At 35.5% G+C, this 12,801-nt stretch overlaps 1 protein-coding gene across 1 annotated transcript; it reads right to left on the bottom strand.

Annotated features, from left to right (window-relative positions):
- Positions 1 to 109: 109 nt before the first annotated feature.
- LOC109035047 (uncharacterized) lies at positions 110 to 12,711 on the bottom strand. The gene is made up of 10 exons (XM_019048512.2): positions 12,558 to 12,711; positions 11,425 to 11,647; positions 10,772 to 10,882; positions 9,770 to 9,985; positions 8,512 to 8,685; positions 7,759 to 7,864; positions 6,876 to 7,053; positions 5,992 to 6,145; positions 5,393 to 5,461; positions 110 to 4,422 (listed from the first exon to the last, which is right to left on the bottom strand). Exons 2-10 carry the CDS (start codon positions 11,623 to 11,625, stop codon positions 3,664 to 3,666), a joined length of 1,968 nt encoding a protein of 655 aa, XP_018904057.2. The 5' UTR covers positions 11,626 to 11,647; positions 12,558 to 12,711; the 3' UTR covers positions 110 to 3,663.
- Between the last annotated feature and the right edge of the window lie 90 nt (positions 12,712 to 12,801).

The following is a 12,801-nucleotide window of genomic DNA, read 5'->3' as shown; positions in this document are numbered from 1 at the left end:
ACAATTTTGCCCTGATTTATAATCTGACATCATCAAAACACATTTCCGCGACTAGCGCAACTGACTCATTATTGCATCAGAAGGCAAAAAGAGAAATAAGTTCACTAAAGCTTTTTAGAGGAATTTATTTTTCATTAAAAAAGAGGATTAAATTTACCTATCACAGTTCATTCACAACAAGATTCCAAGACGTCAACATAAGATTTAATAATGTTTGCAACGGTAAATATTTTTATGAATCAAAAACTTAAAATAAAATTGATAATAACATCAAATAAAACACAACTGGATAAATGCAACTGAAATGTCTTAGGACTCACAATAAGTGCTTCCTTTCATGAGAGTAGAATCTAAGTTCATTATTGATAGGGTCTGTTGCAAATTACTTTTCATAGATTGAATTTATTGAAAGACTTCCTGTCGCAGAAATCTTCAATAATTTTCACCAGCCTTCAAAAAAATGGCAAAAAATTCTGCAATATCTACCCTTCTGAAATGCTGGTTACGAAAGCAACTTATGACTAAGTTTACAATAAATTAAGATGTCCGCAATCAGGTATCTTTACTGCCCATAAGGGAAGGTCTTAAATTACTGGTTGAAGAATTGTCAAGGCAATAAAAATGGACTTATGGTCAATTTCTATTTTTCCTTTACAAAAAGAAAACCTGGTATTTTGGATTCTCAAAAATAAATTGGGCACATTTAATTTAAAAGGAAGAATTAAGTGTGATTTAGTTGAATCAAAAGGAAAGATTTGCTCAGAATTTGCATATTTCAAAGTTTCTTTTGATTTAATTGACAAGACTTAGTTCTTTTTAGCAACAATTTATTCAATTTTAGCTTGGAATTAACTCTAAAGATGAAAACAAAAGTCTTAGAGGTATCACATACCAGACAGCTGATAAAACTTTTCAGAACTTGCAACAGGCTCATCAAAATATAACGTTGAAAAATTTAACCTGTGTTCATGGGCTCAGTTAGCTTGGAGGACTTTAGAAATGAAACCCTTTGTTTCTCTTACGTTTGGAACGACTAATCAAAGTTAGCTAATCAGGTGTGAATTGGTAATTTTTCAGGCACCAGAGAAAAATTACTGCAAGAAAATTGTCTATTGCTCACGCCTTGAAAAGATACGAGCGAAAAATTGAACAAGTCATTAGAAATGCGAAAATAGTCATGAAATGGCATTTTAAAACACTTTGAAGACTATGCGACACTCGGGCATTTTTCAATAAATGGGCTGTGTTTATCAGAAAAGAACCAAAGTTTATTTTCTACATTGAGCTTTATGCAGAAATAAAACTTCGAACATCTTTTTCTCAGTTTCAACTTAATGTAGGTTGATTCCTTCCTGATGAACTCGGTCCAAATGAAAATGTTTTCATCACTTAGGAGTAAACCCTCTTCATGATCATGGAAATATTTTGGCCTTGTAGGATTTATTGTTTAACTATACCTGAGACCAACTCATAACTTTTAAGTCAAAGTTAATGCACACCATTAGTATAAACTTCTGTATTCCTGGCCTAACATTTTAGACCGATAAATAGATATAAAAACTAGAAGCTAGAACAAAACACTAAAGATAATAATGTAAGAGAGCACTATTGATTGAGTTTAGCAGGGAAATTAACTTGCACATGCCATTGATACAAAGTAACAAATCAAGGCAAAAAAACTTGCCCCATTGAGTGTTTTAACCGAATGCTATTCGGTTTTTAACAGGGATTCTGTATGATTATGCTTGCTTCACTCAAGTATATCAAATCACAATCTGAGTTGAGGGTATGGTCTAGACTGGATACTCATTCGTTACTTTCGTATTTATGTCATTTTAAGAACAAGTTGTTCTTGGGATAAGTTTATTTGATCAATCTCCTATCAGCGAGCTCATCATAATTCAATCACATGTATTATTCAATGTGATTCCACAATAATTCCATTAAATTGATCTACAAATCATTGGTAGGACTGACAAACGATGAGAATTGTCTTTTGTCAATGAGTGGGTGTATCATTGCAATATGGATTAGGAATAAAAAATAACCATGAGTATTGATGAAAATTAACATTAAATCGATCAATATATGACAACTGTGAGCATAACTCTGAGAAAAACAGAAATCTTCATCTGCTCAAAAAATATACTATATTCAAAGAGAATAATTTTTCCTTTGCATTAATTTGCTTTGAAGAAAAAATACAATCGAATAGGTACCTAGATAAAAGATAGGTAACCACAGAAGAGTGATTTTGTTACAAATGTATAGTAATAAAAAATTAATGTTCAAAGCAGGAACAAAGATTTAAAAATTTAAAAGTTACCAACGGGGTTTTGAGCAAAATTGATACGTAGATAATGAGAATTTAAGGGGGAGGGGGGGGGGGATTTATGAAATGCATTAAATGCTAAAATTTTCATGAAAATGAGTTCATCATTTTCCTCAAAGTTTCTTTGAGCACTTTTCTAGGGAGTGCCTACTCTTTCACACAGATAAAAAAATACAGGGTGGATTGAGAATATTTCTACGATAAGAAAAAGCCATTCTCAAAGATTAGCCTGAAATAATGACAGTCGGCTAATTAGTTAATGATAGTAGCAAAATTAGCCTTACAAAGAATAACTGTTTTCGGCTAATTCTGCTTCTCCCTCAACAAACTAAGCAATTTCTCTTACGACAAAAAAGAGAGAATTGGAGAAAGATAAATGCATCATAAAAAACTAATGATACAGTATGTAAAAAAAATAAATAAAAAAATGATGGTTGTCCCATAGACAACAATAAAAATAGGAGAGATGAAAAAGTACAGAGAGACTCAATGGAACCACATTCACTGAGGTCTTGTTGAGTGGCAAGAGCTAAAAACATTTGACATTGCAGTGCACGATTCAATAGATTTGTTCTTTCGGAGGATTCAATTAAAATCCCCCTGAAAATACATCAATATTATTGAGCTCAATTAATATATACAAAACACAAAAAAATAAACTGTTTTACTTACGTTTGCTGTGAATAGAATGGTCAACATTTTTCTGATGAGTCATGCGACTAAGGTGATATGTCCCACAAAAAATCTACTAAGGAAGACATTAATTTGAAAAGTTAGTTCTGAATCGCGGAGACATTCTAATTTCACCTGTCTTTTGGTGTAAGAATAATTTAAATAGTTTGAATGGACTCATAAGTATCAGTCGTTCAAAGTAATGGCAAATCAGAGGCTTTGTAGTCAAAGAAACTAGCCAAACCAAATTCACCGATTCTGCAAACAATAATGAAAAAGTGATCTGTTTGTTTCACAGTAAAAATTTAGAAGTTTCATGGTTTTCGCACAAGTAAAATTAAATGAAGTTATGGAAAGTGGCAGTGCAAGAAAAATTGAAACTTGGAAGCTTGACCATCTGAAGTCACGGATCAAGATACCAGTTGCATTTATAGTTGCATTGAATGTACTTTGTAAAACTCAATAACTAACTTCAATGAGGGGAAAACAAAAACAAAAATACAAAACATATTTGTTCGGAAAAAAAAAACAAAAAAAAATTGATGCAGTTTTAAAAAAACGGGTGAGTTCAGGTACTCACCGATTAGCACAAATATTTCACTTAAGGAAACTTGTTACAATCAGAAAGTATTTGATCACGACATGGCACTTGGGTTGGATTAGACATGATTCTTCATGCTGTCATGGGCAGACTTGGCCTTCATTTGGTCCCCGTGGATTTGATTTCCTGTTTGATACGCGTTTTGCGCCTTGTAACCTCCATCCTGGATGTTGTTGGCTGCAACACCTCCTTGCGACAGAGTGTTATCACCTAAAGACTGTTGCTGTTGTGGTTGATTCGGAATATCATTGGCTGAGTGCTGGTTTTGACTAACCGCTGGTTTGGGATCACTGGCCGTCTGGTGGACTTGGTAACCTTGGCTTCCCATGTTCTGGGATGCAGGTACTTGCTGATTCTGGGCTGCTGGTTGATGATATTGTTGTTGACCTGCAGCTTGATACTGAGGTTGAGCTTGATATTGCTGATTATGAGCCCCAGCTACAGGCTGCGCCTGAGCCGCAGCTTGATATTGTTGCGGATGAGCTCCAGGTTGTGCCTGAGCAGCAGCTTGATATTGTTGTGGATGAGCTCCAGGTTGTGCCTGAGCCGCAGCTTGGTATTGTTGTGGCTGTGCGTGAGCTGCAGCTTGATATTGTTGCGGATGAGCTCCGACTCCAGGCTGCATATGGACCGCAGCTTGCGGCGCCTGATGCTGGGGTACATGTGCTCCTGCTGGATACTGTGCGTGATGGCCACCAGCTCCTTGGAATTGTTGAGGTGGAGCAGCTTGGTATTGTGCAGGATGCACTGCTTGGTATTGTGCGCCGTGATATTGAGGAGCCTGGTACTGTGGTTGATTGTATGGAACTGCATTAGGCTAAAACAAAGAAAACAAAAGCATTAGTGCTAACTTATCAGGCAGAAAAAAGAAAAAATATCTCAATAACGACGAAAAATAGGAGAGAAGAGAAAATTTTATACCTCAATAGAGATGAGCCAAAATTTTAGAGGAAGAAAAAACTCTCCATTCTTACCATTTAAACTAGCAATTTTGATTCGCCGTTTCTTGGCTGATTCATGCAGGGATTGATTTACATTGCAGAGGTGTTCCAAGAGAGGCCCAAAAAACATGAATGAGTATGTTTCTCTGATTCAACCTCAACTAGACGAGCAGATAGCAATAGTCTAATGTGCTGTTGCTTGTCCAGGTGTCAGCCGCTCAGCAAAACAAGCACATTCAAACTATTATGGCCCTTTTTTACAAAACCTCCTCGATCACAAAAGGACAATTCCTTATTATAAAAGATAGGATTATGATGTTTATAGAACGGTTATACCAGTTATTTCAGTTCGAAAGTTGTGGCTTCGTAACCACTCTATTCCCCTAATGTGACCTGTGATCCAAGATCCCTTGATCCTAAATTCTTTGCATGTCAACTACATTGGAAATCCTTGGACTTGTTGACCTCTTACAACCTTCGAATTTTTTTTTTTTTTTTTTTTTTTTTTTTTTTTTTTTTTACTACTTCAAATACCACACAAGTGGTAATCCTTGCGCTTCCAGTAAGAGCCCCTCCCCCTTTGTCCCTACCATGTACCAGCCCAAGGCAACCGTTGTTTGAGACCATCAAACTCGGGTCGCCTAGCCGGGAATCGAACCCGGACCTCCTGATTGTAGAGCCAGCGCTACAACCACTACACCACAGGAGGCCGACAAGTTTTGGAAAAAAGTTTGGAAAATTTGGAAAAAAGTTTTAAAGTCTCAGACATTTTAAATTGAAAGGAATTAATGGCCACTCCTGACGAATTTGTTATGAGATGTTTGTTTAAATTAGATGCATACTTACATCATAGTGATAGCCATGAGGAGGTTGAGGCGGCAGTCCATGGTATTGGTACGCAGCACTTGGTGGAAGCTGAAAGCAGCAACAAAAAAATCAGAATGAGAATGATTGAAAATGGACAATAGAAAATATGATTACCATGACCATCGTTTCATCAAGAGCACATTCACAGTGAGACGCCCAAACCACATACCTCGTTTGAGGAGTTTTAAAATCTCCGCTCTGATTTTATTTTCTTTATATGGGAGCAAATCAACACTATTCCTTAAAGTTTTTTCAAAGTTTTTCTTGCTTGGAGAAGAAAAGTCATGAAAGTTTTGACATTAAGTCATTTTCTGTTTAAAAATAAAACATGACAAGAAGTTTGCAACATTGCAAACCAAGATACATGGTTTGAGAGTTTCAACGTCGACATGTTTTGAATGATGCCTTACTAGTGATGTTTGACTGATGTTCGATTGAAAACATTCTTGTAAAATCATCTGACATTACCTGATCTTCTAATTCTGTGACATCCTAGGCTCATATCATGGAAGTCAATTGACAATTCCCAAGCTTCAAGATATTGCATTAGAAAAAAAAAAATCAAACATCATGCTTACCTTGCCCTCTGCGATGAGCTGATTGATGTGGTGTTGCTGCATTTCAAATTGACGGAGTTCTTCTTGCGAGTAAACTTGCTGTTCATTCACTGGCTTCCAACCGTCATCCTGACGAAATTCAGCTTGTTGTGTAGAGGCTATGAACTCTTCCAAGCTGAAATAAAAAACAAGAGCTTGATCAAATATAAGTTTTAACCCTTTTGACTGAGTTTCAGGTACTGCTGCTATGGCACCACTTAATGTGTATTTAAGAATCCAATTCTGTAAAAGGATGTTTTGAGTCATACTTCATTCATGTTGCTGGGGTTAACAAGTTGCTTGCCATAGCAATTTTGCACATCCACAATGAGACTCCCAAACTATGTATCTCGTTTGCAGAATTTAAAAATCTCTGCTACCATTTTATTTTTTAAAGGAGAACAAATCAGCTTTATTTTTCGAAGCTTCCTCAGAATCTACTTTGCACAGAGAAGAGGAATCATGGAAGTTTTTCAGAATTGACGTTGAATAGTTCTCCATTTCAATAACAAAACATGATAGGAAGTCTGAAATATTGCAAACCGAGAAACTTAGTACGGGAGTTTCAACATCGATGTGTTCTAACAGTCCTGTAACTTATGAAAATTGCAGCAGTTTTCATCAATATTTTTGACAAACCTGGCAAGCACTAAAAATTGGGCATTTGATTTTTAGAGACCATCCTCAGAATACATTCAGAAGGTACAAAAATTATTTTATTAGGGGATGTTTCAGTGTCACTAAAGAGCCAACAGAAATATATGCCTATTAAAAAAAAATGTATCCAATTTCCGGTTAACTATGTTAAGCATGTAATGATCACTTAAATAAAAAGACATAATGCATACTCTTTGAATTAAAGTTACCTGATGAGTCTGTCTTTATTTTTGTCGACTTCATTATAATAGTGCTCTCTCATCCTTTCTAAATCTTCATTTTTAACGATGGCATCTGGATTTGATTCACCCTGATGAATTTTCTCCACTTCTCTTAAGAATAAGACTTTAACCTCCTCTTCATCCCAAAACATGTCTCCATTTAAATCTAAAACAAAATAGAAAATGTATGAAAAGTTGATGTTTTGCAAAAATAAAGGGTGTATTCTAAATCCGCAAGATTCCCACCTCCTGGGTTTCAATGATTCCCAGTTGGATGTTTCTCAGTGCGCAATAAACTTTTCCTTAATATTTTAACGTTTAAAACCAATTCTTGTCCTCACAGCAGTGTTGCCAATATTCGCGTTGAAATTTTTAAAATTCTACACCTTCCAAACAAAGATATTTAAAGGTGCACTTAGCACTTCAATCTTATGGCGAACATAACCAAACTTTAAATACTTCTTCTTCTCTCTCTGCTTTATCTTGTATACTATACACTTATTCATTGCTTGGCCAATGGACATCGACAGGCCTATGACATGTAAGGCTGGCCAAATGATGCTTCAAGTGACACTTCCCAAAACTGCCGTTCACTGACATCGTTGAACAATTCGGTGACATCAACGGCCAAAACTCTTAGTCATGTTCAACATCGGCCAGTTAACGATGAACATTTGTCATTGACTAAAATATACAAAATTCAAATTGGTTTTACCCTCTTCTATGAAATGATTAAACATGACATTTTTTGAAAAATGACAAAGATTAAGGGGTTAAGTAAAACTTGGGAATAAGTTGGAAAGTTTGGAAAACGCTTTGAAAACTTATAATTGAAAGAAATTTGAAGAACAATTTAGAAATGTATGCTCACCATGCATCATGAAGAATGTTCGTGGGTTGAAATTTTCCTTCTGCATATGATCCTGTTGTTCCCAAACATCTTCCAACTGCTTTTGACTTCCTGGATGATGAATTTGCTGGAAAAATGAAAAATGGACAAAACAAGTTAAAAATCAATAATGAAATAGAGAGATGTGATTGTCAAAAGAAACAAGTTCTTCAAAGCAAAAACAAAAATGTTTTATTGCGACAATTCTTAAAAGGTTGGGTTGAAACATTGTTTGAGTTTTCATAGAAGACACTTTCTAATCTATAAAAAAAAAACCATTGTGAACATTTCAGTTCATTTTTGTGTCAGCGGCCCTATTATTGGAACTATGGAGGCACCATAAAGCTAGACATACTTAGCCCTATCTTACCCTTGCAAAAAATTGGAAGGTCCAATCAGGCTACTTTAAACTTTCAATAATCAGGCAGCAATAATCGGCAGGAGAGGACATAAGGTTCATTTAATAATTTTGAGCCTGATTATGGTAAATACTTAAAACCTCTAAACTGCTTAGCCTTAAAGCTACATTTTTAGAATCAAGAACGTCAAATTATCTTGAATATTATTTACTTTATTATACCTAGCGTGTTATCAATTCAAAAATTTCTCCGAGCAGGGTTTTTAAACCTCAGTTTTATTTTTTAGCGGCTAACATTTCCAATTAAAGTGTAAAAAAATTGCTAAAATACATGAACAAAAAATTTTCCAACATTTGATAAGTAAAAACCTGCTTACTTTGTTTAATTCATGGTGTTTTTTATCTTCTAACTTCTGCTCCTCTAAAAACTTCTTCCTCTCTTCTTCTGACATTTTCTGTAATTTTTCTTTCTCTTCCAGTTCTTTCTTCATTTCATACTCCTTGAACATTTCTTTCCTTTTTTGGTCAATTTCGCTCAAGTCCTTGGAGGCCTGAAAAATTATTTAAATAAAATAACAATTTAATCTTCAGTTCCAGGAGAGCGGAGCTAATAACTTCAACATGAAGACTGCTGAAAGTTTTGATAGATAATTTCAAATTAAATAGGATTGAAATCTATCACTGAAGTTGTACTTTGCTTCCATATATTGTGTGCACTATATTTACACTTTCATCCTGGAAGCCTGCGACGAGAAACTAGACCCATCATCCTACGGTTTGACCAATAATTTTGTCTATTTACATCACCTAGTTACCAGGTTATTGCGCCTGCCATTTACCATAAGATGCTTTGAACATTCAATTTAATTACAAAATGTCAAATTTAGGTGGCATCGTTACCGCCTGTCAGTTATTACGTCTCTTACTCTAAGCACACGGTCCAAAAACACAAGCTTACTAATCTACAAAAGATGCTCTTGCTATCCAAAGTTTTGCTTGAAATTTATTTTGTCTATATATTTAGTCTTGTAGTCCACACTTTTAGGGATCGAAAAATACGCATTTGCTATTTATAAGAAGATTCACTTGACATCCAAGATACTTCAAAATTGCAATAAAATTTTTTCAGGAGTAATAATTGAAACGGCAGTGGATATAAGCAACAGATAATTGAATTTTGCTGCTGACTAACAGAAACATATTTCTAAGACAACTAAAAGTTTTAAGTGCATTACACACAATTGCTTTATTGATTTTTTTTTTTTTTTTTTAGCAATAGAGAGGTGCAATAATTAGATTTGTTCTGTAGAACCTCTTTCCCAGCAGTGGGAGCAAATCTGATTTTGACGAAAGATGCGGGAATAATAATTGATGCCCTGGGTGCATGGCGGGCTCTTCTTGATTTCGGAGTTTCAAGGTCTCCGCTAGTGCTTCATTCATTGTGAGGGAAGTGGACGCGTACATTTTAATGACGTTTCACTAATATTTTTCACGATTGTAAAATGTCCTGTAGAAAAAATTCCAAAAAATCCACCCATCAGAATCTCCTCAGAAATATGAAATAGGGTCAGAGATTCTAGGAAACCGCAACCGAGAACTTTTCCCACCTGGCATGAAAATGACATTTGAAATTACCTTGAAGATCAGAGCTTGTAAATCAGCAACTTCAAAACTATGAGGATTTGCATGGTCTAAATGTTCTGGTAATTTGTGAACTTCACTTCCGTTACTTTGAACATATGCTTTATGAGCAAGTTGTCGCAACCTTTCAATTTCAGCTCGTTTGAGTTCGTCTAATTTTGTTCGAATATTGTGGTCAACATATTCAAGCTCTTTGGCGATGGCTCCTGACTGAAAGGAGAAAAAGAAAGTTAGTTAAAAGGGTTGCGTGATTAATATGCCTTGAAATTATCAATATATTAGGTGAGCCACTAACATTAGACCCAATATTATGTTATATTTTTCAGTTCTGTGTTTAACCATGCAATAGAGGCATGAAAACATTTTTTTTTTTCAAATTTTGGAACGATCCTGCCATCTATAGCTGTCTTAAAGTTACAATTTTGCCTGAATATTGACAAACTGACTTCCACTGAAAAAAGCATGGCTTGGATTCTACTCGACTTCCAAAGCTGAGGCAAACCGGTAGTAATACTTGGATTTATGTTTAATGTTTTTGCTACACTCTAAAATTACTGTGCTTTCAAGCAAAAATGTCTGTTATGGGCTGAGTTGAGATGTATGAGGGCTCAAAATGGTTCCTTCTTAGACTTCTGACTATTAATTAGAGTGGAGAAGTCTTCCAAATGCAAGCAGAACACACTTTTACAAGAAGAATTTGAGGTAAATTTAGGCATTTTGTCAATTCAAGTAGCTCTATTTATCTACATAAATGGAAACAAAGTGTCCAATTGAGGGGGCAAATCCGCATGTCATGGTTGCTCCTGTTCAGAGGGCAAAATGTTTTGTCAACAAATGGCAATGGTTTAAAATGCTTTTGTACAATGCACTTTTATTTAGTAATTCAAGAAATGAGAGGAACTCGTATATACTTGGTCCAGAGAGGCTGGTTGGCCATAAACTTCCTGAACAAAGGAACGACAGACATATCGTCGAAAGAATTCTGGAGGATATTACCTGAACATCTTTATCATTCACAGCTTCAACTTTCTTCTTAAACTCAGGATCTGTTTCCAGCAAGGAAACAACTTGAGTCATGTATCTTTCATACTCTAATTTTAATTCATCCTGTGAAAAGAGAAAGAAAAAAACTATACTGCTACTGAGAGAAATTTTAAAAAAATCATTTTGTTGTTCTTTCCTAATTTTCACACGGTAGGTAACATATAGTGCAACGTATTTGAAGCCACTTGCCGGCTGGGTTGGTTAGTGGATCAAACTTTTGCGTTAAAATTATTTTGCATCTACCCTGCATTTCTCTGAGGCCATCACCTCTAGAGGAATGTATCAACTTACTATGACTCTAAGTCCCACAAGAAACTGCTCGCTGTGCGTGCTGATCACAGCAAGTACAATGTAAAGTGCTAATTTAATGCGATTCTGAGTACCTATTAAAGAAATTTTGTTAAATAACCCATTGCCAAACTTTCCAAAAGTGATGACCTCATTTCGTACTTTATGCTCCTAAGGAGCCACAGAACTGGCAGACTTTGTCAGACGGTTCCATTTTCAATCGTTGAAGGAGCGACGTAAGCCAAGTGTCATGAATCACACTGTATACCTATTAACAAGGTAGTACTATTTACAGACTAATATTATGAAATACACACCTTGTTGTCGACTGATTCTGGATACACATTTTCTTTGTATTCACTGGCATCAGGGAAATCCTTGTAAGGATCAGCTGGTTTGTCTGCATCGGGAATTTCGTTCACAATTGGATCGCTATCTTCAAGTCGCTTTTTTGGTGGAGGGCCCACAACACTTTGGATAACTAGGAGGAATCCGAGAAAGATGAGATGGATCCTCATTTTACAAAAGTCTAGATACAACCTGCAAATACCACACGTAATTTAAATTATTTTCTCTCAAGCATGTCAGTTCCTATTGCAGAGATGAGCATACAACACACACATTGTGGTTAAAGGTTAGTGTGATATTTAAAAGATTTCCTCAATTGCAACAGGTGAGCCGTGCTACAGAGTGCAAAAAATATGGTACCGGCGTAACTTGGTTAATTTTCAATTTCGGTTAAGGTTGCATCGATCAAAAATTGACACTTGTACTTAATGGAAACTAGGCTAAAACATTTGTCAGTATTTTGCAAGCTCAATGCTCTGACAGATTAAAGAGCACCAATTTGCAGGGAGTCCTTAAAGTTAATAGAAATTTGTCCAACCAGGACCATCTGAATCTCATGGACTAGAAGTGCTCTAAAACTTTTCGTACAGTTTCATTATCAGGTTTGCTTACCAATAATAATTGGTTTTTTCCTTGAAGATAATAACTTCAAGGTAACAGGGATATTAGATGAATCCCAGGGTATTTCTGCAAATTGTGATTTGCTGCTCATCCTACATGGCTTATGTGTATTAATTTAACAGCGTTCTGACTTGACATATGTTATCAATATGTACGTATCTCAGACAAGGTTACGCTTAAAAGTCTGGACCTTCATTGATCCGTATTGCTAGATTACCTATTGCCTTGTTGCGTTTCCGATAAATTAGAAAGTGGATCTTCTGAGCTGCCTTTTCAGAACATCACTATAAGCAAATCATATGCATAAGAAGCTAAATGATCATCGAAAACCACTCCTCATGAAAGCAGCAATTATTTTCCCTCAACTGTGAAAAATCACAGAGTCAACTGGATTTGATAAAAAAAATGCATTGGTGAGAACATGAATAAGTTAAGTTGCATTAATAATAAAATAAATTAAATTAAGTATTTATATTTTTACCTGCAAATGATGTAGAAAGTTTAAATACGATAAGAGAGTAATGTCCAAGGTTCGATGCTGAACGACTTTTCTGGAATTAAAATAAATACAAGGATTGTCCAAGGATATTTTGGTGACGTCCAAAAATTCTTGCACCTTTGGATTGATAAGGAGATAAATAATGGCTTCAGGATAAAAGGATCACGGATGATGTAATCGAAATAAAGGAAAATGGTGGGGTTTACCCACGGGTTTTACCCGCTTT

Source organism: Bemisia tabaci, chromosome 3 (genome assembly GCF_918797505.1).
Source record: "Bemisia tabaci chromosome 3, PGI_BMITA_v3".
Classification (NCBI taxonomy): Eukaryota; Metazoa; Arthropoda; class Insecta; order Hemiptera; family Aleyrodidae; genus Bemisia; species Bemisia tabaci.
Note: the sequence above shows the minus strand (reverse complement) of the source record. Positions and strands in the feature narration are given on the sequence as shown.

Coding starts and splice junctions, on each gene's coding strand:
- LOC109035047 (XM_019048512.2), bottom strand. CDS start 11,625: ATGAGGATCCATCTCATCTTTCTCGGATTCCTCCTAGTTATCCAAAGT. Junction 8,686..9,769: donor TACAAGCTCTGATCTTCAAG/GTAATTTCAAAT, acceptor ATAATTTTTCAG/GCCTCCAAGGACTTGAGCGA. Junction 7,054..7,758: donor AACATTCTTCATGATGCATG/GTGAGCATACAT, acceptor ATTTTGTTTTAG/ATTTAAATGGAGACATGTTT.